The 23,016-nt window shown below is 42.9% G+C and overlaps 1 protein-coding gene across 2 annotated transcripts in view; it reads left to right on the top strand.

Annotated features, from left to right (window-relative positions):
* Positions 1-23,016, top strand: part of PTPN14 (protein tyrosine phosphatase non-receptor type 14) — a 167,795-nt gene that overhangs the window by 137,342 nt on the left and 7,437 nt on the right. For both annotated transcript variants that reach the window (XM_058539845.1, XM_058539846.1), the window contains exons 12-17: positions 3,443-3,521; positions 7,236-8,713; positions 13,228-13,371; positions 14,521-14,739; positions 17,843-17,971; positions 20,674-20,908. In XM_058539845.1, the coding sequence (XP_058395828.1) occupies positions 3,443-3,521; positions 7,236-8,713; positions 13,228-13,371; positions 14,521-14,739; positions 17,843-17,971; positions 20,674-20,908 (2,284 nt within the window). The remainder of the gene's footprint in view (positions 1-3,442; positions 3,522-7,235; positions 8,714-13,227; positions 13,372-14,520; positions 14,740-17,842; positions 17,972-20,673; positions 20,909-23,016) is intronic.

The raw sequence follows: 23,016 nt of genomic DNA, 5'->3' as shown, positions 1-23,016 counted from the left end.
AGAACACAGAGGGCATCAGTCTGCCAAGCAGGGGTGATGCACATGCATTTGGTCCCTCTTATGCCCACCCATGCCCATCACTTCTGTAAGTGCAGCTCAAGGGTCACCCCATCGAGTCTTATTCCAGGCTGAGGAAACCATCTTTCTTCAGCATGCAACCTATTGTGTGTTTTTATCTACTTGCTTTATCATTCTTTGTGGTTGTTGCATATGGGCATGTCTTCAGTTATAAGCTCCACAGATTCTTTTGTATTCACTGCCATAGGTAGAGCTGAATAAACTAGTCAGAAAATGTGTTTTAAATGAGCAAGAATTGAATGAGTCTAGTTGATGATCTCAGGTAGAGTATTTGGTGGGAAGATTAATTGCACATTTTCTAATTTTAAGGCCAATAAAATTTGAATTGATCCACTTTTCTATCTAACGTTAGCCTTTTCTTTTTTTTAATTGCTTTCCTCATCATCTGAATAAGGAAATGGCAACTCTAATTTCAATACATATGTTCTGTCTTGGGCTGTGTTTTATATTGAGGATTACTCAAGGACAATATCAAAGAAAGGGGGGCCAGCCCTGTGGCTTAGCGGTTAAGCGCACGCACTCCGCTATTGGTGGCCTGGGTTCGGATCCCGGGCGCGCACTGACGCACCGCTTGTCCGGCCATGCTGAGGCCGCGTCCCACATACAGCAACTAGAAAGATGTGCAGCTATGACATACAACTGTCTACTGGGGCTTTGGGGAGAAAAAGGGAAATAAAAAAGGAGGAGGATTGGCAATAGGTGTTAGCTCAGGGCTGGTCTTCCTCAGCAAAAAGAGGAGGATTGGCATGGATGTTACCTCAGGGCTGATCTTCCTCACACACACAAAAAAAAAGATGTGGGAGAGTTGGCTTCCTTTAAAGTATCTACTCGTTTTAAATCATAATTATTTTATTTTAGGTTATGATTTTTTAAACAAGATCAAACATGTAACCTTTACATTTTTCTGGGTAAATAGTTCCTTCAAGTTAATAGGAGACTAAAATTAAATTTTTTTCATACACAGTATATAAACTATAGCACATCTTTAAAAGGGAAGTTTTGGGAATTTTTTTTTCTGGAAAACGCATAGACATGAACTCTTAGAGTTGGGCCATTATATCATCAAAGAATAACTCCTGAGTACCTATGTTAATAGTAGTAATCTCGATATTATGCTCAATCTCTCACAAGTAGCCTTTGCCTGGGAGATCTAGAGGTCACAGTGGGCTTTTCCCTCTAAGCGCCAATAGATTTGTTCATGGCACAGGTTTCTTTATTCTTCGGTTTGTTAATATTATTTTCCTTTTCCCTTCTTTAGAGTCCCCATGTCTTCATTAGTGAGATAATTATTCCCTTATGTCCATGAAACGGCCATGGGAGGCAAAGTGTTTTAAGACTATCTTGTGGTTTGATCTCATCCTAATTATCTAGAGAAGACACAGAGGCTTTCCTATTTTATTTGGATGAAGACAATCTACAGGAAGCCAGATTCATGGCTTCTCCCCTTCCTCTGCCGCTTTTAAGATTAAACCATTTCACCAAAAGTTCCTTGGGATGAGTGAGACTAAAACCAGATAACCTTGTCTCCTTTTGGCTTCCTGCTGATAACTGTGACTGCTCATTGCTGCTGTTCTCCTGCCCGTCTGCCGCCTAGTTTATGGCATCTAATTTGTTTCTGTATTAGCCAGTCTGGAAAGAAATAGAATAATATATTGGAATATATGAAGAGATGGAATAAATGATATGATCCTGAAATGGTGCTTGTAGGATTAGCTCTTACTGTCCTTTGCCTGTACACATGTGCCAGCTCATGAACAGTCACTTACTGGATTTTTTTTTTTTTTTAAATAAGAGTAAGAGAGGGAGTGAGCCAACGTGGCCTCGTCATGTCTTTCTATTCCCTTGTATGAATCCCTTCCCACTGTTTTTTTTTTTTAAAGCCTCAAAACTGGCTGTCCTACTCTGGAAAAATTGAGTTGAAATATGTATTACCAAGAAGAGGAAAAATATTTTTAAATTGCAACTCAAAAACCAGCCAGAGGGGGATTTGGGAATCCTTAGGAGAGCTGATACATGACACTTTTTCTTGGGTACCTTGAACTGCTTTCTTAGGTTAATTTCAATTCTTTATTTCTTCTCCCTGATTCTTTTTAATTTTTGGGTCCCTTGTCTTCATTACGTTCTTTATTTGCCCTTTTGATGCTTAAGCATTATTTGTGGCAGGGGAAATGGTAGATGAGTTATTTACCCAGCTTCAAACTCTGGCGAGTGTTCTTCTGTTGGGGGGTACTGAGAAACTGTGACCCCTGCTGGCTTTGGGTTTTTTGGGCTTGATCTCAGCTTCTCTCCTAAAGCAGTAACATTTAAACTAATATCTATAAGGCTAATTTAAAAATAATCAAATAGAAATATAAGAGAGCATCCTGTTTGGTGGTTTACAAATTTAAAGTTTTTTTTTTAATTTTTAACCTCAAAACTCTTTCTTCAAATAAACTCTAACCTGGAACTCCAATATATAAATGTTTGAGGTAGGGGGCGGGAAGAGGCTTGATTTGATTGACAGGAAGCTGAGACCTACCGAAGTTAAATGACTTGCTCTAGATCACATTAGGGACTAACCGTATTTCCTTGGTTGGCTCACCACATATTGAACCCATCTAAGCATTTTTTTTTTCTCTAAAATGTTTCACCCTCATCTGCAGCAGGAAGTTATTCAGGTTGAGTCTAAATGGCCATCTTGAAGAGTCTTACAGAAAAGATTCTTCAGTGAAGGGATAATGGTTGAGCTGGATCGTCAGCAAGGCCTTTCCACATTTGGTTCTGCAATGGGAGGGTCAACAAATGGTCATTGTTGTGGATCACATTTTAGATTTTTATATAAATTTGCAAGTGGACCTAGCTTAACACTCCCTCGGTCCCTGTTCGAGGTTGACGTGGCGCTGTGAACTAGAGTCATAGGTACAGCTGTGCTGATGTGTACGAGCTTGTGGCTCCAGGAAGGAGCCAATTTTGAATAGAATGAAACAGGGTTCCCCCTTATTCTCATTATTTCGTAGGTGGACTATAATAATATACGTGTTCTGAGTTATTCTTTAAAAAAGGCATTGGGGGCTTTGCAAATGTATTCGAAAATAGATTGTAAATAGGTACATTCATGTTAATTGTAGCCTTTCTCTCTTTCTCACCTTGACCAGCCTCCTGCCTTCTCCCTTCTTGTTTCTCCAGTCCTAACCTTAGTGATGAGACGGGGGTACAGATGAGTAGACGAGGGGTGGGTCGAGGGTGGGCAGGCAGAGCAGCCAGCGTGCTTCCCTGCAGATGTGGGTGAGTGACAGGGACTGCCGTGTGCTTGGGCTGGTTCTCTGTGAGAGGTGACAGCCGCTTGTGCCAAGGCCTCCCCCCCATGCTGTGTTCTGTGTTTCAGCCCCGGCAGCAGCCGTACATCTTGCCTCCTGTGCACGTGCAGTGTGGCGAACACTACTCGGAAACACACACTTCACAAGGTAAGTCTGGCTTGCCATTTTCCCTTCTTAAGATGAAAAGTTGAGGACCAGTAAGCAGAAAGACACTTTTTTTTTAATTAATGTTTTAATAGTTTCTAACATTGTGAAATTTTGGGTTGTACATTTTTGTTTGTCCATCACCATATACATGTCTCCCTTCACCCCTTGTGCCCACCCTCCTCCCCCATTGCCCCTGGTAACCACAGTCCAGTTTTCTCTGTCCATGTGTTGGTTTATTTTCCACATATGAGTGAGATCATACAGTGTTTGTCTTTCTCTGTCTGGCTTACTTCACTTAACATAATACCCTCCAGGCCCACCCATGTTGTTGCAAATGGGACGATTTTGTGTTTTTTATGGCTGAGTAGTATCCCATTGTATATATATACCACATCTTCTTGATCCAGTCATCAGTCGAGGGACACTTAGGTTGCTTCCACTTCTTGGCTATAGTGAATAATGCTGCAGTGAACATAGGGGTGCATAAGCCTCTTTGGATTGTTGATTTCAGATTCATTGGATAGATTCCCAGTAGTGGGATAGCTGGATCATAGGGCATCTCTATTTTTAATTCTTTGAGGAATCTCCATACCATTTTCCATAGAGGCTGCACCAGTTTGCATTCCCACCAGCTGTGTATGAGGGTTCCTGTTTCTCCACATCTTCTCCAACATTTGTTGTTTTTTGTCTTGGTGATTATAGCCATTCTAACGGGCGTGAGGTGATATCTTAGTGTTGTTTTGATTTGCATTTCCCTGATGATTAGTGATGTTGAACATCTTTTCATGTGCCTGTTGGCCATCTGTATATCTTCTTTTGGAGAAATGTCTGTTCATTTCCTCTGCCCATTTTTTGATTGTGTTGTTTGTTTTTTTGTTGTTCAGTTGTGTGAGTTCTTTATATATTATGGAGATCAACCCCTTGTCAGATGTATGTTTTGCAAATATTCTCTCCCAGCTGGTGGGTTGTCTGTTCATCTTGATTCTGGTTTCGTTTGTCTTGTAGAAGCTCTTTAATCTGATAAAGTCCCACTTGTTTATTTTTTCTTTAGTTTCCCTAGTCTGGGTAGGCATGTCATCTGAAAAGATTCCTTTATGACCAATGTCAAATAGTGTCTTGCCTATATTTTCTTCTATGAGTTTTATAGTTTCAGGTCTCACCTTCAGGTCTTTGATCTATTTTGAGTTAATTTTTGTGATTGGCGATAGCAGATGGTCCACTTCCATTCTTTTGCATGTGGCTGTCCAGTTTTCCCAGCACCATTTATTGAAGAGACTTTCCTTTCTCCATTGTATGTTCTTGGCTCCTTTGTCGAAAATTAGCTGTCTGTATATGCGTGGTTTTATTTCTGGGCTTTCAATTCTGTTCCATTGATCTGTGTGTCTGTTTTTGTACCAGTACCATGCTGTTTTGATTACTATTGCTTTGTAGTATGCTTTGAAGTCAGGGATTGTGATGCCTCCAGCTGTGTTCTTTTTTCTTAGGATTGCTTTAGCTATTTGTGGTCTTTTGTTGCCCCATATGAATTTTAGTATTCTTTTTTCTATTTCTGTGAAGAATGTCATTGGGATTCTGATTGGGATTGCATTGAATCTATAGATTGCTTTAGGTAAAATGGACATTTTAAGTATGTTTATTCTTCCAATCCATGTGCATGGAATGTCTTTCCATTTCTTTATGTCATCATCGATTTCTTTCAATAATGTCTTGTAGTTTTCATTGTATAGGTCTTTCACCTCCTTGGTAAGATTTATTCCTAGATATTTTATTCTTTTTAATGCAATTGTAAATGGTATTATCCAGAAAGACACTTTTTAATGAATACTTTTATTTTAACTTTGTCATTGTCTGAATCGCAGCAGACAGCCGCTTCGATTTGTGAAAGGCATCAAATATCATTTCCCCTGAGAGAAAAATTTCCCCAGCACTGGCTGCAGAGGGAGTTGGGAGAAGGCAGTCAGCAAGTTCCTTTTCTCCTCCCTCTCATAAGTGGGCTTAGAGAAGAGAGAGTAACAGCTAAGCCCAGTGGAATTCTTCACCCTCATTGTCAGTGTCAAAGCTTGTAACAGTCAGTCAGGTTTTCATGGTGACGTAGAACACAGGCATCCAGAATAACTGAATGAAAATACACAAATAATCTCAACCCTTCATTTTACTATTGCTTCCCATCTCTCCCACCAGCCCCTTCCTTTACTCCTCAGAGTAAAGGAAATCTGCTTTCTTCCTCTTTTTCTCCCTAAACACTTCCATGCAAAATGTGTGAAAAAACTCATTCCAATAATAATAATAATAATTAACATTTATAGAGCAATTTTTCTGGTTAAGCACTTGCAATGTATTGTCTCATTTAATCCTCAAAATAAACCTACGAGATGAGTACTATTATTATTTCCATTTTACAGATATAGAAATTGGGATACAGAAAGGGTAGTGGGGGGGCTTGGATATGAGAATTAGTGTCTTGATAAGTTCCAGTGCTCTTAATCATTACACTAGCTGCATCTCAAAGGAATGGTACTAAACGTTGGATGTTGACAATATGTTAAATGGATAATTAATTTTTGTTATATGCTTGGCTATTTTGAATCTCTCTACACTGTCAAAGTGTGAGCATGAAAACTAAGATAATCAAGATGATTTAATTTAACAAAACACTACTTTTAATAGGCAGACCAGCACAGTTACCCTGCTCTATGGGAAGGCACCAAACCCCGTTAGAGGTGGATAAATGTAACAACCCTGTCTGTGTTCTCCTCTGTCATCCCATCTGGCTGTGTCCACACTCCTCCTCTTTAGGCAGCAGTGTATTTTCAGCCACCTTTTCTGTTTTTCACTTTTTCTGCCTTTGTTTTCCTCTACTTTGCTCATGATTAAATCTGTAGTGTGGAAATAAATGTACTTTGCCCACAGAAAGGTGTTTTGGCAAGAGGTTGCCTTCCTGGGGGGTGGTGTGTGTGTGTGTGTCTGTGTATGTTAAAGGAACACCAGACAACTAGAATGAGCCTGACTTAGAAATCCGCTTTCTCTCTCGTTAGGTACCTCTTTAAACTGTTGTAAATTTTTATGTGGATTGACCTCAATGATGAAACTAATTCTGGACGAGAGTTTTAGGCAGTGGCTAAAAGAATTCCTGATTCTTATTTTGCCCTCCATGGGTTGCTGACTGGAACGAACTAGCTGTGCATGCTGACAACCTGACTATATTATTTGTCTTGTGTTTTTATGAATGCTCACCGGTCCCTCGGGGAAAGGGACCTTTTCCATTGCAGTCAGGAAGATCAGCTCCAAGTACTCCATAACTTCAAATCTATGGCCCCATTAAAGTTCTTGACTTCCTGGCCCAAATATCCAGTCCTGTTGCTGAGCTCTGAACGAGAGGGCAGCTCTACCCAACATGAGGACCATTGTTGGTTCCTGATTTCAAAGCTCATGGCAAAATCGAGAACTTACCCTGGTGATAATTACTCCAAATATATGTAGCTTTCTTTGTTTAGGTTCACTTTTTCTTTTTAGTATACTTTAAAGTGTTCCTTCTGTATGTTGGCGTCTCGTCCAAGAAATTACCAGTTTTTCTATGGAATATGTGGATGGAGCCATGGGATTTCACTTTTTATGACTTCTGTAAGTTAAAAATCACCCCCATGAGTGTGAGGATGAACTTAATTGAAGCAGGATGGCATGGAGGTTCACGTGCCTTTGTTTGCCTTCTTGCAGACAGCATTTTCCATGGGAATGAAGAAGCCTTGTATTGCAACTCTCACAACAGCCTGGACTTAAATTATTTAAATGGCACCGTCACCAATGGCAGTGTGTGTAGCGTTCACAGTGTCAACTCCCTCAACTGCTCCCAGAGTTTCATCCAGGCTTCTCCCGTATCCTCCAACCTCAGCATCCCTGGGAGTGACATCATGCGGGCTGACTACATCCCTAGCCACCGACACAGCGCGATCATCGTGCCGTCTTACCGGCCGACCCCCGATTATGAGACAGTCATGCGGCAGATGAAGAGGGGGGTCATGCACACAGACAGCCAGAGCCAGTCTCTACGAAACCTCAACATCATCAACACCCACGCCTACAACCAGCCGGAGGACCTGGTGTACAGCCAGCCCGAGATGCGGGAGAGGCACCCCTACACTGTCCCTTATGGACCACAGGGGGGCTACAGTAACAAGCTTGTTGCTCCATCTGACCAGATAAACCCAAAGAATAACACAGTACCCAGCAAGCCGGGGGCAAGTGCCATCTCACACACGGTGAGCACCCCAGAGTTGGCCAACATGCAACTCCAAGGCACCCATAACTACAACACGGCCCATATGCTCAAAAACTATCTCTTCAGGCCGCCGCCCCCCTACCCACGACCCCGCCCTGCCACCAGCACCCCCGACCTCGCCAGCCACCGCCACAAGTACGTGAGTGGCAGTAGCCCCGACCTGGTGACCCGCAAAGTGCAGCTCTCGGTGAAGACCTTCCAAGAGGACAGCTCCCCGGTGGTGCATCAGTCTCTCCAGGAGGTGAGCGAGCCCCTCACGGCCACCAAGCACCATGGCACAGTGAACAAGCGCCACAGCCTGGAGGTGATGAACAGCATGGTGCGGGGCATGGAAGCCATGACACTGAAGTCACTCAACATCCCCATGGCTCGCCGAAACACCCTCCGGGAGCAGGGGCCACCTGAAGAGGTGCCAGGGAGCCACGAGGTTCACCAGCTTCCCCAGTATCACCACAAGAAGACTTTCTCTGATGCCACGATGCTGATCCACAGCAGCGAGAGCGAGGAGGAGGAGGAGGAGGCTCCAGAATCGGTGCCCCAGATCCCTGTGCTCCGTGAGAAGATGGGGTACAGCGCCCAGCTGCAAGCAGCCTTAGCCCGAATTCCAAACAAGCCCCCGCCCGAGTACCCTGGACCGAGGAAAAGCGTTAGCAACGGGGCACTGAGGCAAGACCAGGTTAGCCTTCCTCCTGCCATCGCCAGAGCCAGGGTGCTGCGGCACGGGCCGGCCAAGGCCGTCAGTGTCTCCCGAGCTGACCAGCTGGCTGTCAACGGGTCCTCTCTCGGTCCATCCATCTCAGAACCCGACCTGACAAGCGTGAAGGAGCGAGTCAAAAAAGAGCCTGTGAAGGAGAGACCTGTGTCCGAAATGTTTTCCCTGGAGGACAGCATTATAGAGAGAGAGATGATGATCAGGGTAAGTGTCTTCCTCTCCTGGGGCAGTTTTTGGGGGAGAGTTAACCACGCTGGTCCTCCCCTGCAGCCTCCTCTGCTCCTTGTCTGTGATCGTATTCAGAGTGTGAAAGCAAACATGCTTTAGGCACTGAAGAATGTGCGAGGCTCAGTCAGGGAATGTGTTGGGGATTTAAAGAATCCCTTGCCATTTAAGCAGGTAGTAGTTTATTTCACAAAACTTCTATTTTTTGCCCCTTCACGTAAATCGTCCATTCTCATTCATGGCTTCTAATAGGGATACTTGGTACAAAGTGCTGTCATGGGGTCAGGATATGACAGGTTGGTGGGTGTTGAGATCCGTGTCTTGGCCAGCATTTTGCTGTTTATTCAGAGTCAAACTAGCTATTGTGTGAGCTGCTAGGAGCTCGCCTTCCTCCACCTAGTGGTATTTTATTTTCAGGGGAAAGCATTTTTTTCCCAATTAGATACTAAAAGAGCAACATCCCTTCAGAGCACAGCTCTCTGTGTGGATCTTGATGTCAGGATGGCTCACCAATATAGACTGGAGCATGATATGTCAGATTTATTCTCAAATTTTCTTTCAATAGATGCTTAACACAAATCCAAGAAAATTACAGTAAACTCGGAAGTTTACCATTGAGCTTCAACTCCCCATTAAGCTTATTCTGTCAAGAATTCACACACATGGATGTGAATACACTCATACACGTACATACACATGCACACACTTATAACATTTGAAGATGCCTAGGATTAGACATAAGTAACCCTTCTTCAGAACAGGTACCATCTGGAGGGCTGGCTGTGTTGTCAGAGCAAGACTGTGCAGGTAATAGGAGCACACGTAGAACAACAAAGTGAATTATCTCCTTAAACTAAGGAGAAAATTGCGAGGTTGTAATTGCTACCTTAAAAAATATTTCAGAACACCAATGCTGTTTCTCCTGGAAATTTTCACTCCCTTAAAAAATAAAAAACCATTTCATTTTAACTAATCAAACCCAGATTGACTTCTCTTCTGCATGTACCTCATCTGTACCTTAAGGGAACCAGGGCTTATTTTAGGAACTCTAGAACAGTGGTAACTTACAGTTAGCTTTCATGGAGTTCATTCGACTCCCTGCATGTATGAGTCTCCCTGATTCTCCAGTGGGAATCCACCTGAAAAGAACAGTGAAGGGCCAAAGTTTTGAGGAAGCCGAGTTGCTGGGTTCAGGAATCGAATCCTTAGCAACTTTACTGCTTTAGACAAACCGTAAGAACAGCCCCACCATTCTGGCCATCAGTACAGTCGTGCTAAGAATTTGGTACAGGCATAACTTTTTCCACTTTTTGCAAACCTAGAGGGAAATTGTGAAAGATGTGCCTGTGCCTCTGGCAAATAAAACCTTTTGGCTGGGGGATGGAATGAAAGGCGGGGGTGGGTGCCTTGGGGGAGAGCTTTCCCAGCTTGGAAAAAGTAATTCATTGGTAGAAAGAGATTTTCACCACTTCTTGGCCCCAGGCGCCTTTAACATAACTCGGCATCGAGAACCCATCAGTCTAAGCGTTCAGCTTTGCTATTTCCCCTGCCGACTTGATATTTATTGCTGCCTGCATGGTCCCGTGGCCTTATTTTGGTCATATTCATCCTCTTCTCTTGTTAATCTGTGTTATACAAAACCCTGTAGCCAAACTCATGGCACTGGTTTCCTGCATAGAGCTTCTTGCGATATCATAAACGAGCAAGGGGTTTTCTGCTGTTTCTCCCATCTGCTCTCCCATCCCATCCACACAGATAATAGTGAGTAGCCGATTTTACTCCTTAAATGCAGTTCAGAAACATCATTACCCCATCCCTACTGCATTTTCCTTGTTGATTTCTTTCCAAATCCTACATACTCTGGAGCTCAAGGACTGCCACCCTTCGCTGGGTTCCGACCTTAGGGTAGGATGAGGAGGTTCTTCAGTGAGCCAGGATGCCAGGCAAGATGGTGACAATGCCAGGGGCACTGAAGCTTGGGATGGTTCTCTATCTCTCTCTCTCTCTTTTTTTTTTTGTGAGGAAGATCGGCCCTGAGCTAACATCTGCCAATCCTCTTTTTTTGCTGAGAAAGACTGGCCCTGGGCTAACATCCATGCCCATCTTCCTCCACTTTACGTGGGATGCCGCCACAGCATGGCTTGCCAAGCAGTGCATCGGTGCGCGCCCGGGATCCGAACCGACGAATCCCGGGCCGCCGCAGCAGAGCGCACCGCTTAACCACTTGCACCACCGGGCCGGCCCCTCCATCTCTTTTTTAATGAAGAAACTTACCCCACATCTCAGACGCTTCTCTGCCCTCCCCACCTTGGGCGGCTTTTGCCTGGCTTGCTAGGAATGGATGGGGAGAGAAGGCAGTCTGGCCTCTCTAGGAGAAAAAAACAATGAGAAGCTTTAACCCAGTGGGAACTGGAGGGGGGCAGGTATGGTGAGAATTTGCCCCATGGGCAACTCTCCATAATTCTGGGGCTGCTTGTCTATTTGATGGATGAATCAGGCTGGCTGTCTCGATGGCTCCTCCTTCTGGTTCCTGCTGCTGATTGAAGACATTTCCCTGCTTGTAGCCCCCTAACTCCAAGTCAGGTGCAGGGAAGAGAAAAGGACAAATCAGATCTTCGAGTTATTTATTTTTTATCCCTGATAATAAGTTGGTAAGGTAAGTGCGAAGAAGCTAAGAGAAATAGTTTACCACTAGGGTTTCAGTTTTCACTAGGTAAGTAGTAATCCTTTCCTGAGAAAGACAAGTTAGCTACTTTTTGCCTTAGGCCTAGTTAGGGTCGCCAGATGGTGCAGGTGGGAAGGAAGCAGAGAGACTGGCAGGAGGACCTCAGGACCATTTTCCCATAATTATTGCTTTCTCAAAACTTTGTGGAGGAGTGAAACAGATTCTCAACTCAAAGAGGTGAAGGGAAAAAAAATTCTCCCTCACAAAAACAAACTAATAAGCAAACAAAAGCCCAAAAATTTAAATCCAAAATCTTCAAAATCTGCCTGAGATTGAGAAACCAGGGTCATTCTTCAGAGTATTATACCTTTTGGCTGAAAATTCAATACTTTTCTCATTTTCCCACAGTTAATTCTCCTCTGAGATGCTCCTTTCGTTTGTCTGATGGGTCGGCTCTATCAGTGGGTGAAGCTTCCTCTTAGCAGCATCACTCACAAAGGCCAGGGCTCCGTTCTGACTGTAGGTGGCATTGAAATCACGAGGGGACTCATATAGGAGTGTGACGCCACCCCTTCCACCCACAATTAGAGTAGTCTGCTAACCCCTTGTCATCTCCCAGCACCATGGCTCCATCAAAACACCTCCCTAGGGAGTAAATTTATAAATGATAGACTAAGAAAAAAATCCCTAACAGCTGGAAAAGAAACCAGAGATAAGATGACTGCTTCATCTGTGGCAGCCAAAGGAATCTGCAAATTGGTTTCACTTTAGTTTGGATCAAAATCTTAAACTCTCTAAAAACTCATCTGTTTGTGTGCTTTGTGAAGTCCCTCTGTTCTTCTGTCTTCTAAGACAAAATTATTTTTAGGAAATGCTCTTATTGGCTTGCCTTAGTGAGTAAAAGGACATGTTTTTCATACCTCAGTGAGTTTGGAGGACGTGAGGAAGTGCAGCGGTAGACCTAACAGCCAGGGCCCTGATGGATCCAGTTTCAGTGTTGGTGCAGGTGAGGCTAGAGAGGAAATCAAAAAGCCACAGAAAAGGGCCAGGTTAGCCTCAAGCCTTTCCCTGAGTGGTCTGCTCAGCCCCCAAATCCATATTCTCCCATAGCTTAGTCACATCTCGTGATGTCCCACCATAATCGTTGGGAGCCATGATGTCCATTCCTTTGGGCCCTCCGGATGAAGCATGAAAGGGGACGCCTAGTGGGTCATTGCAGATGGCCCCGGACTTGAGTGTTAGTAAGTTTGCTAAACCACCTAAGCCCTCATTGTGGGGATGGTATCCCAGGGACCAGAGAGTCAATATAGGATTGATATCCGTGGTCTCAGCCCCTCAGAATGGAAACTTGGGAAGGTTTTTCTCCACAATTTATGTATGTGGATCTCTTAACAATGCAACAAACAGTTTTTATATGTTGTTTACCGTTTAATCTGTGTAAAAGGTCCATCATTGTGATTGGATTAGATTGTTCATGAAACTGTTTCTCTTTTCCTTGTCCTGTCTTATTTCAGCCCTTTTTTTCCTAACGTGTCTTTCTTGTACACTGTTTTTTGTGAGTCCCACAGCAGGGTGTATTTGTATGGAGTCTGCTCTAATTTGTTTGTTCATTCATTCATCCATTTTTAAATAAAAGCTCGAGACTCCTGTAGGGTCCGGCTTCCTCAGGCACATGAGAGAAATGGAAAGGCTCTGTTTGAATTTGCTCTACGAATGGTGGTTGTCGGCATTCCTTGGCTGGGGAGTTACAGATTTGGGGAGATTAAAACACATTCCAGCATTCTACTGGTATTATAAACAATGAGAACATGCCTTTTCTTGCCACAAGAATCTAGAGAAGCAGAAGATGGCAGGCCTGGAGGCGCAGAAGAGGCCACTGATGTTGGCAGCACTGAATGGACTCTCAGTTGCTCGGGTCTCAGGGCGGGAAGAGAGTCAAGTTGATGCCACCCGAGTTCCCATGGACGAGAGGGTAAGCACTGGGCTTGTCAAACATGTGATTCATTCTCCGTGGTCTTAGGATTCCAAAGCTCTCTCCTTGCCTAAACATGCCAGCACTAAGCTTTGTGATGAATTAATTTTTCAATTTGAAATTAGCAAGACCTGGTCTGTGTTGTATTAAATCTGTCCTTTCCAACATTTTGTGTTTCTTTGTCAAGTTGGTGCAGTGATGCCTGAAAGAGACCAGCCCCTAACATGCTGTGTGGCCTTGGTCAAGTCACTCAATTCCTTTGGGCCTGTTTCTTTCTTTGGCAAATGAGGATGTTAAGCAGTTGCTGTAGCTCTCAATTTCTATGACTTTTGTGAACAATTATTCTTTATCAGGGAGTGATTATTTTACCCAAGCATTTATAGAATTCTTTTAAAATGCTGTTCTCTTATTTGAACATAAAATGTGGCTGATTTATAATTGTTGGGATAATGCATTGCAAGACCTTTGGTTTTGAAAAGCAAAGAGAAGTCACTTGGTAGTGTTTTAGAGGTGAAGAAAGGTGCTCCTTTAGTTCCTGAAATTGCTGCCAGGTTAAGGAACAGGTCGTGTAAATTTAATAGGGTGCTAATAATATTAGGGTTTTAGATTTCTGCCGGTATATATGAAGTACTAGAATGGTTTTAGAGTCAGAAGGGGCTTTAGAGGGATCATTTAATCTAATTAATACCATGTAATTATAATTAGTAGTTTGGCCATGGGAAAAATAAAAGGGGGAGAGGGGTCCTAATCCTCAGAACGAGAGACCTGTGGACCAGCTTCATCTTAACATTTAGCTCAGTAAAAAGAGCTAAGTGGAGAAAAGGATGTTTGGACAAGTAAGATTAACAATCTCCTGTCACTAGGACTTTAAACAGAGGTATTAATAACAAAAATACTGATTTTGAATTTCAACTCTTGCCTGGTCTTATAGATTTGTTCTGTTTAAGGTATGAGTGGGAAGGAAATTGGTTATTGGACAAGAGAAATTAGCAGTGTGGTTAACAATGAGACCACATACTCAAACTTTAGTTGTACATCTTAAAACTGTTTATTAACACCATCACTGTAAATATTTAAAGAAATCTGGTTGTTTTGTTGGAGTTTTCGGATAAGGTAATTCAGAGAACTGAAGATTAGTTTCTGTTGCAGTTCAGAACCCTGAAGAAGAAGCTAGAAGAGGGAATGGTGTTCACAGAATATGAGCAAATTCCAAAGAAAAAGGCAAATGGCATCTTCAGCACAGCGGCTCTGCCAGAAAATGCTGAACGCAGCCGAATCCGGGAAGTTGTCCCCTATGAGGAGAATCGAGTAGAGCTGATACCGACCAAAGAAAATAACACAGGTTACATTAATGCCTCCCATATCAAGGTAAGAAGGGGAGCGTCTTGGGAAGGTTTGTGAAGATTGCTGGGTTAAAGGTAAAAATGCCGGGAGAAAAAAATGTCCAGGCTGCGACTGTGCCTCTTGGCCTGTTCCCAGACCCTGAGGGAGTGTTTTTGGACTCCTGTGCTTTTGTTAGTCGACTAGAAGGGCATGCCTATCACTGCAGAGAGAAGGAAGCCTGGCGGCTTCTGGGAAAGCCTCAGTTCAGGTCAGCTATTTCTGAAGCTGGCTCATTACAGAGGCTTTAACTTTTTCTTTTCTCTGTGGGTCATAACGCTCCCTAAAACTCACAGGAAAAGCTGAGGATTGTCCTTTTCGGTTTGTAATTAGCAAATGATGGAGACTGGAAATCACAGGCATTGGATTTCTGCCACTGAAGTTTTTATGATGATCAAGAGCAAAGAAACTTATCAATTCTCTCTTGTAGTACTACAGGTTATACATTTTACAGCTGCAGTCCCAAATTTGCATGATATTTAGAGGAGTTGGACTGCTTTAAACATAAACCACAAAGGTGTGGTTGATACTGAACCTTGCAAGATTTGCTACATAATTCGATGTATTAGTGTCATTAAATTTTTGTTTATATTTCAAATACTTCCAACTTTCATATCTCAGTATTTCATAGTCTTTAGAATTAGTCAGCTTTGCTTGACACTAGCTAGAATTTAGAGTTATGTGTACATACAGTTAAATGTTTCCTAAATAGCTTACCTTCCTCAGTGTCCCTAATAACAGAGCATATTTGTTTAGAATGTCACCATTTGCTCTGAACTCTGAAGTAAGTGATCAGTAGCCTTAGAAACCTGTTTCTGGCTTTGTCCAGAGTTATTTTCTTTCTTCATTGGACTTTTTAACTCTAGAAGAATTATTGGTAGGTTCCTTTGAGCCTCTAAAATATAGCTAGATGTCTGGTGCATGTATCAGTTAAAACAGTTTCGATACAGAATGTGAAAAGTATACCTTGGGGGCCGGCCCCGTGGCTTAGCGGTGAAGTGCGCGCGCTCCGCTGCTGGCGGCCCAGGTTCGGATCCCGGGCACGCACCGACGCACCGCTTCTCCAGCCATGCTGAGGTGGCGTCCCACATACAGCAACTAGAAGGATGTGCAACTATGACATACAACTGTCTACTGGGGCTTTGGGGGAAAAAAAAAAAGGAGGAAGATTGGCAATAGATGTTAGCTCAGAGCCGGTCTTCCTCAGCAAAAAACAGAGGAGGATTAGCATGGATGTTAGCTCAGGGCTGATATTCCTCACAAAAAAAAAGTACACCTTGGTTGGGTATAGTGTTTTGGTACACAGAGCATAGATAAACATATATAGTTAAGTATCAGAAAGTACTGTCAAAAGAAATATGAAAGAGCAACTATGACAGATGCTATTGTGTATTTGACTCTTATTTTTGAGAGTGAGAACTAAAAAAAGAATAAATGAACCTCAGGAAACTCTTAAGTAAACTGACAGTGGTGAGTTTCGTGGGCTTAGTTTTAGATTGTGAAACAATGACCAAAATAATGAACTCAAGCAAAGATGCAGATCACTCAGCTGCTTCTTGGTAGAATGTCTATGAAAATCTTACATGGCTGTATTACACTGTCTTCTTCTTTTGGCCAAATATCCTCCACCATTTTCCATCTGCTCCCTGGAAAAAGCTGTCACTCTGCATCAACTGTGCCCCTGGGGTATTGTTAACAGAAGAATTACTTCCTCAGTATTCTCCGAGGCCCACATTTCATCTTGTGGATCCGAGTTAGACATGGGTGCATTTAATAGACCCATAGAGCTTGCAAGAACTTGTCCTTGTGTTTTTGGAATAGAGTTGTATATCTTCCAGCGTTTTCTCCCTGGGTTCCAAGCAGCCATTAACACAGAACAGAGATTTATTTGCTCCAGAGGTGGAATCACATCTGTGAAATCTACCTCAGTAGCATTGGTTGTCATGTTTTTAATGCAGTTTTTAATACCCTCCTGTCAATACTTGGAATATGCTGAAAGGCCTCAGGCAACAGCAAACTCTGGAAGTATTTATGGTTCCTATATGTTGGGTGCCAGAGAGGCTAATGTTTAAAATCACGATTCCGCAGATAAACCAAACTCCTAGCCAGCCAGCAAATGTATGAATGTTATCTCCCACCAGTACTTGGAAAATGGATTTTGCTTGCCAGCTTTGACCTAAACATATCTTGTGTAATGAAACAATAACTGACATTGTTTTCGTTTGAATCAAGTCAGTATATAGTTTCATAAAATAAATGAGGGGAAAAAGTTTCAAACAATGATCACTTCATTGCTCCTAGAACTATCTAGAGGTCTGTGCTGGTGGATGTGGAAGGGGACCTGACTTTGCAGTATCAAGGCACAGGAATGGAAGGGAACACAGAAAGAATCCCTCCAAAGGCCACCATTTCACCCTGGTAGCATGATCTTTAATACTTTGAGCACAACTTCTTATTTCTGATTCTCTGCCACTGATGTTTATAGCTGCAGGATTATCCTCCCAAGATTACCCTGAGCTGCATGGGGTAATCATTTTATCATCCAAAATCATCTCATGACTCCAAAGTTCGGTTGGACACTGTGGTGCTGCACAAAGGAAAGATAATGATAAAATAGCACGTCTTGTTGACTTAAGTGCATTCATAACACCTCTCCCATACGTGGCACCACAGAATAGCGGGTACGACGGAGGTTTATGACACACTTCACATCAGCTCAGCGGTAGAAAGACATTGCTGCCAAAGAGATGTTATTCCAAAGTAGACTTTTTTTTATTGTTTAAAAGGTTTTATTGTTTTATGTATATATGCATATGTTTTTAATATGCGCTGGTTTGCACATAATTACTATGGATTGCAGACAAAAAAGATTAGGTGTATTTTAATAGGCTTCAGTGGCAAAAAGTGTTTTCATGTAAGAATGTGTCACTAGCCATCTTGATCTCAGGGTTTTTGATAATGGCACTAACCCATTTGCCCCCCCCCTCCAAAATATCCAAGGTTTTGAGGTGGATACTAATGGGCCCATGGTCAGCAGGTAATTCTGTCCTGGATTTGAGGTTCATTCACCGATGTTTTCCTTGGTTTCCAGGTCGTGGTTGGTGGGGCAGAATGGCACTACATAGCCACTCAGGGGCCCCTGCCACACACTTGCCATGACTTCTGGCAGATGGTGTGGGAGCAGGGAGCGAATGTGATCGCCATGGTCACCGCAGAAGAGGTAAGGAGAATGGCAGTGCAGCCATCTGCTCCCGGGAGAGGGGTGACCAGAAGACGGGCTTCACGTTAGTGACTTCCCTGCCCCATCCTCCTTCCTACAGCTCCGTTTCTCTGCAAATCCTTTTCTCTTTGGCATGCATCTGTTTTCTCTTCTTATTTCCACATAGATTCGTTTTGTTTTCCAAAGACAATTTATTGTTGCATCCCATTGTCATCCAGCTTTTAACTCTTTTCCTTGAATTGACATGAACTAAAATCAAACAAACAAACGAACCAAACGTCAGTTCAGCCAGCTCACTTGCGTGTGCCAAACAAAGCAATAATCTTTCCACTGGAGTCTGAGAACCTTGGGCTGCCCTGGGTAAATCAGCATGTATTCCCAACCCCGGGCATGGCCAGCTCCAAATGCCATCATGCTTATCAGCTGAAAAGAGACCAGAAGCTGTTGTTCCTGTAGAGGTCTCTATTCTTTAGGGAGAGAAAAAAAATCTTTTTCTTCCTTTGCCAAGTCAAACATAGTTTTTCTTTTGTAACAAGAGAACTCTACGTGGAGTTATAAAAACTGGCACACACCACCACTCAATCTAGCAGTTCTCTTAGAGCTTGCCGTCTTGGGGCAAGAAGTTTTGTGTTTCTTCTCTTGTCACATTTTCAATTTTTTATTTTAACTACTTCCTTTTGTTCCTTTCATTAAATTTTAACTTATGTTTTGAAGTCATTGAAGGGACTAGCTTCATCTGTTTTTTACTAATATCCATGCTATTGCATATCTCTTTCCTAACAGTTTCAAAAGGATAGGGAACAGAGAGAACTGGAAAAAAAAAGTCCTATTCCTTTCGTTGGCACTCTAGCAGTTGCTTTCCAGAATAGCCCATTAGAAGATGGTGGTGGAAGGACTTCAAGCTCTTTAAAACCAGTTGTACTGCTCTAGGCTGACCTACTGTTTGACCTTCCCACAAAGAGTAAATTCTCCTTAAAATCTCTAGAATAGTTTTATCACCTTTTCAAATCACATCACTGTAAGGGATTCATTCAACTTAATACAGTGTACTAGCTGTGCTACCCTCAGGGGCATGGTGGTAAACAAGACAGGCATGGTCCATGTCCCCAGGGAGCTCACATCCTAGTGGGAGGGACAGTAAAAAGGAAAGAAATAAAATACGCTCAGATAGTGCTAAGTGCCCTGGAGAAAATGGGACCAGGTAATGGGGTCAAGGGTGACTGAGGGGCTACTTTAGATTAGATGGGCGGTCAAGGGCCCTCTGAGGAGGTTGCATTTGAGCTGAAACCTGACTTACAAGAAGGGGCCAGCCTTGTGAACACCAAGTCGAGTGATCTGTGAGGCAGCCAGAGGCTTAGGTCACTTGAAATTTGTAATTGATTTAGACTCTCAGCAGTAATATAAGTTAAAGGCCTCGGATGAACCTAGTTTCACAGGATTGGTAAATAAAAGAGGCAGGTGTGCTTCACACGTAGGAAGACTCAGTTCAACCCAATGGGTCAGAGCAAGACTGTTTGTATCACCCAAAGGTGTGTTGCTTTGTAAGTGGGCTAGCCGTCAGGGCCCCTCACTAAAGACCACATCCCCCCAGTGCTCGCTGTTCACTCCCACAGCTGTGTGCTCAGGATTTCTCTTCTGTGTCCACCCACTTCCTGCCCTGGGTCCCCTTCTAAGTCACCACCTCATTCACCCCCACTCCAGTGATGTCAAAACTGTGCAAAACTTAAAAATAGACCCCAGGGGCCGGCCCGGTGGCACAAGTGGTTAAGTGCGTGCATTCTGCTGCGGCGGCCCAGGGTTCGCCGATTCGGATCCCAGGTGTACACCGATGCACTGCTTGTCAAGCCATGCTGTGGCGGCGTCCCATATAAAGTAGAGGAAGATGGGCATGGATGTTAGCTTGGGGCCAATCTTCCTCAGCAAAAAAAAAAAAAAAAAAAAAAAAAGGAGGATTCACATCAGATGTTAGCTCAGGCTGATCTTCCTCACAAAAAAAAAAAAATAGACTCCATTTTGTAAATGGTTGAGAATGCATATCCTCATGAAAGATTATAAAACCAAGGAGAAAGAAAGGTGGTGTAACCCGTTCTCTGTTTCAGCTGTGGCTCAGGCTGAAAAAATATGTGATTGACACTAGATGATAGAGACAGTGTCAGTAGTCAGTGTGGTCTAACAGAAAGAGCCTTGGGCTGAACATCAGAAATGAGAAGCATGGCCTAGAATGGTTACTAGAATCTGTCACTCCCCTGCTTAAGGTCACTCCATCACCTTTGGATGGCTTTCCACTGTCCACAGAGTGAAACCCAAACTCCCTACCGTGGATGGCGAGGCCTTTCTGACCCCCTCTCTACCACCCTCCCCAACACCCTCCAGACTGCAGCCACGCTGAAGACCTTTCTGTTTCTTGAGCACACCCAGCTGGTTCCTGCCTCTGAAATTTGCACTGGCTCTTTTCTCTAATGTTCAACTGCAGCTCAGTTATGAAATCTTTTAAATTTTCCATTGATGTAACTACTGTTGTAAATCTTATTATCAGTCTTAGCTGAAATTTATATGATCTACTCTGTGATAGACACTGCACAGTGCTACTGAGTTAGTGACTTAGAAACTATTAGCATCTTCCTCTGTCTCCAGATTTCAAGATTAAGAGGATAAGAGCTCCCCCTGACTTATTTCCAATTTTCCTTTTGTATGTGATTCAGGAAGGCGGACGAACCAAGAGCCACCGATACTGGCCCAAACTGGGTTCCAAGCACAGCTCAGCCACCTATGGCAAGTTCAAGGTCACCACGAAGTTCCGAACAGATTCTGGTTGCTATGCAACCACAGGCTTGAAGGTCAAGCACCTTTTGTCTGGGCAGGAAAGGACGGTGTGGCATTTGCAGTATACTGACTGGCCAGATCATGGCTGCCCAGAGGATGTCCAAGGATTTTTGTGTAAGTTTTTTCTTCCCAGTTGAGGTTTTACCACCTGCATCAATGGTCTTATCAGTTGGAGGTGAAATGGAAAGAAAGGATGCTTTTTCTTAAGTGGCAAAAGTTTTATAACATTGAAGTATATGTCCCTTCATATAGTATATGTAGAACAGAGAAGACTAATACATGTCATTTATCATATTCTCTTTACCTTTTATGCAAATAAGCTAAAACTGTGGTAAACTAATTGGTTCTACCTTGATTTAGACCTTTATCTACTCGTTAATAAATAACTATTCTGATACATGCTACATGTCTGAACCTTGAAAACATTATGCTAAGTAAAATAAATCAGACACAAAAGGGCCACTATTGTGTGATTCCACTTATATGAGGTACCCAGAATAGGCAACTTCATAGAGATAGAAAGTAGAATAGAGGTTATCAGGGACTGGGAGGAAGGGGAATAAAAAGTTATTGTTTGATGGGTACAAAGTTTCTGTTTGGGATGGTGAAGAAGTTCTAGAAATGAATAGTGGTGATGGCTGCACAGCATTGTGAGTATACTTAATGCCACATAATTCTACACTTAAAAATGATTAAAATGGTAATTTTGTTATGTATATTTTTACCACAGTCAAAAAACCACAGAGCAATAAAGTAAAAAAAACACTGATTTTTTACGTCTCGTGGAAGTTTGCATCTCCCAAGCCCTGTATTTCCCTACAGCAGTAAATCTCAATCAGTACTTTCTCAGACCTATGATTAAGATGCTGAGAATTATTGAAGTCAGCTTGTAGTTTTTGAAACTGTGATTTTTGGATTCATTAATTTATGTATATTTTTTCAGGATATAGTTATCTTAGAAACTAATTCACCTAGATTATATGCAGTATTTTATTTGAAAAGTCAAAAACTGGGTGTGTGCCCACTTTGTGCCAGGCACTGGATCGGGCTGTTAGAATGCAGAGATGAAACAGTGTTTGTTTTATTTTATTGATTTTTTTTAATGAGGAAGACCAGCCCTGAGCTAACATCCAATGCCAATCCTCCTCTTTTTGCTGAGGAAGACTGGCCCTGGGCTAACATCCGTGCCCATCTTCCTCTACTTTATATGGGACGCCGCCACAGCATGGCTTAACAAGCGGTGCGTCGGTGTGCGCCCGGGATCCAGACCGGCGAGCCTTGTGCCACCGCAGCAGAGCGCGCGCACTTACCCGCTTGCGCCACCGGGCTGGCCCGGAAACAGTCTTTGTTTTAGAGGCACTCGCGGTCTCGGGAGAAGGGCAGGCCCGTCACTGCAGTCCAGGGGTGAGATCTGACAGTGTTGTCTGCTCTTCAGTGGTGGCTGCGGCACTCTCCCTTCCTCTCCGCATGTTTGCATAAATGTCCCGCACTTGTGGAGAAGGCTCATTCCGTCCTTACCCAGCTTGGAAGGAGGCCCTAGGGCTCTCTGCAGGTTTGTTATACCTGCTGTGTTGTTACTCTCCAGCTGGCAAAAGACCTGTGACCACCACAAAGGGACCATCATCTGGATGTTGGATAATGTCAAAACCTTGATTTAATTTTGATATGCATTTGGGGGAGGTGGGGGCAGGGAGGAGAATAGAGAGAGGCTAGGTTTTCAAGTACCTAAAAGTACCATTTCACAAGTTCCAATTTCCCGTTAGAGTGATGATGGTACTTGAGGAGTTGAACACTGAAAATAAGAAATAGAAAGATGATTGGAATCAGAGGATCTAGAGCAAGATTTAGAGAGGGTTAGTGATGTGCTGAGGTCAAACAGTTGTCTGTAGCTCAAAATATTAATAAGGAGAGCAGTGATCTTTGCAGAACTTTCTTTCCTCATAACAGTGTTCTTTTTATTCCTTTCTGGTAATCTTTTGCTATGTAATTGATTTATTAGAATTTTCTCCAAGATGCAGAAAATGGAAACAATAAAGGTAGATCAGTTTGATGACTGGCTAGCAGCTCTGATAAAAGATTGAGTTTATAAGGTGGTTAAAATTATAGTCACATCTTTTAAATCAGAACCGATTTAAGGAATCTAAATTACTGAAAAATATAGAGAATGTTTTTAAGCAGTATAAATTTATTAATTTATGTTTCTGTGAAACTCAGGACAAGTG

Source organism: Diceros bicornis, chromosome 4, assembly GCF_020826845.1.
Source record: "Diceros bicornis minor isolate mBicDic1 chromosome 4, mDicBic1.mat.cur, whole genome shotgun sequence".
In the NCBI taxonomy this organism is placed as follows: domain Eukaryota; kingdom Metazoa; phylum Chordata; class Mammalia; order Perissodactyla; family Rhinocerotidae; genus Diceros; species Diceros bicornis.
Note: the sequence above shows the minus strand (reverse complement) of the source record. Positions and strands in the feature narration are given on the sequence as shown.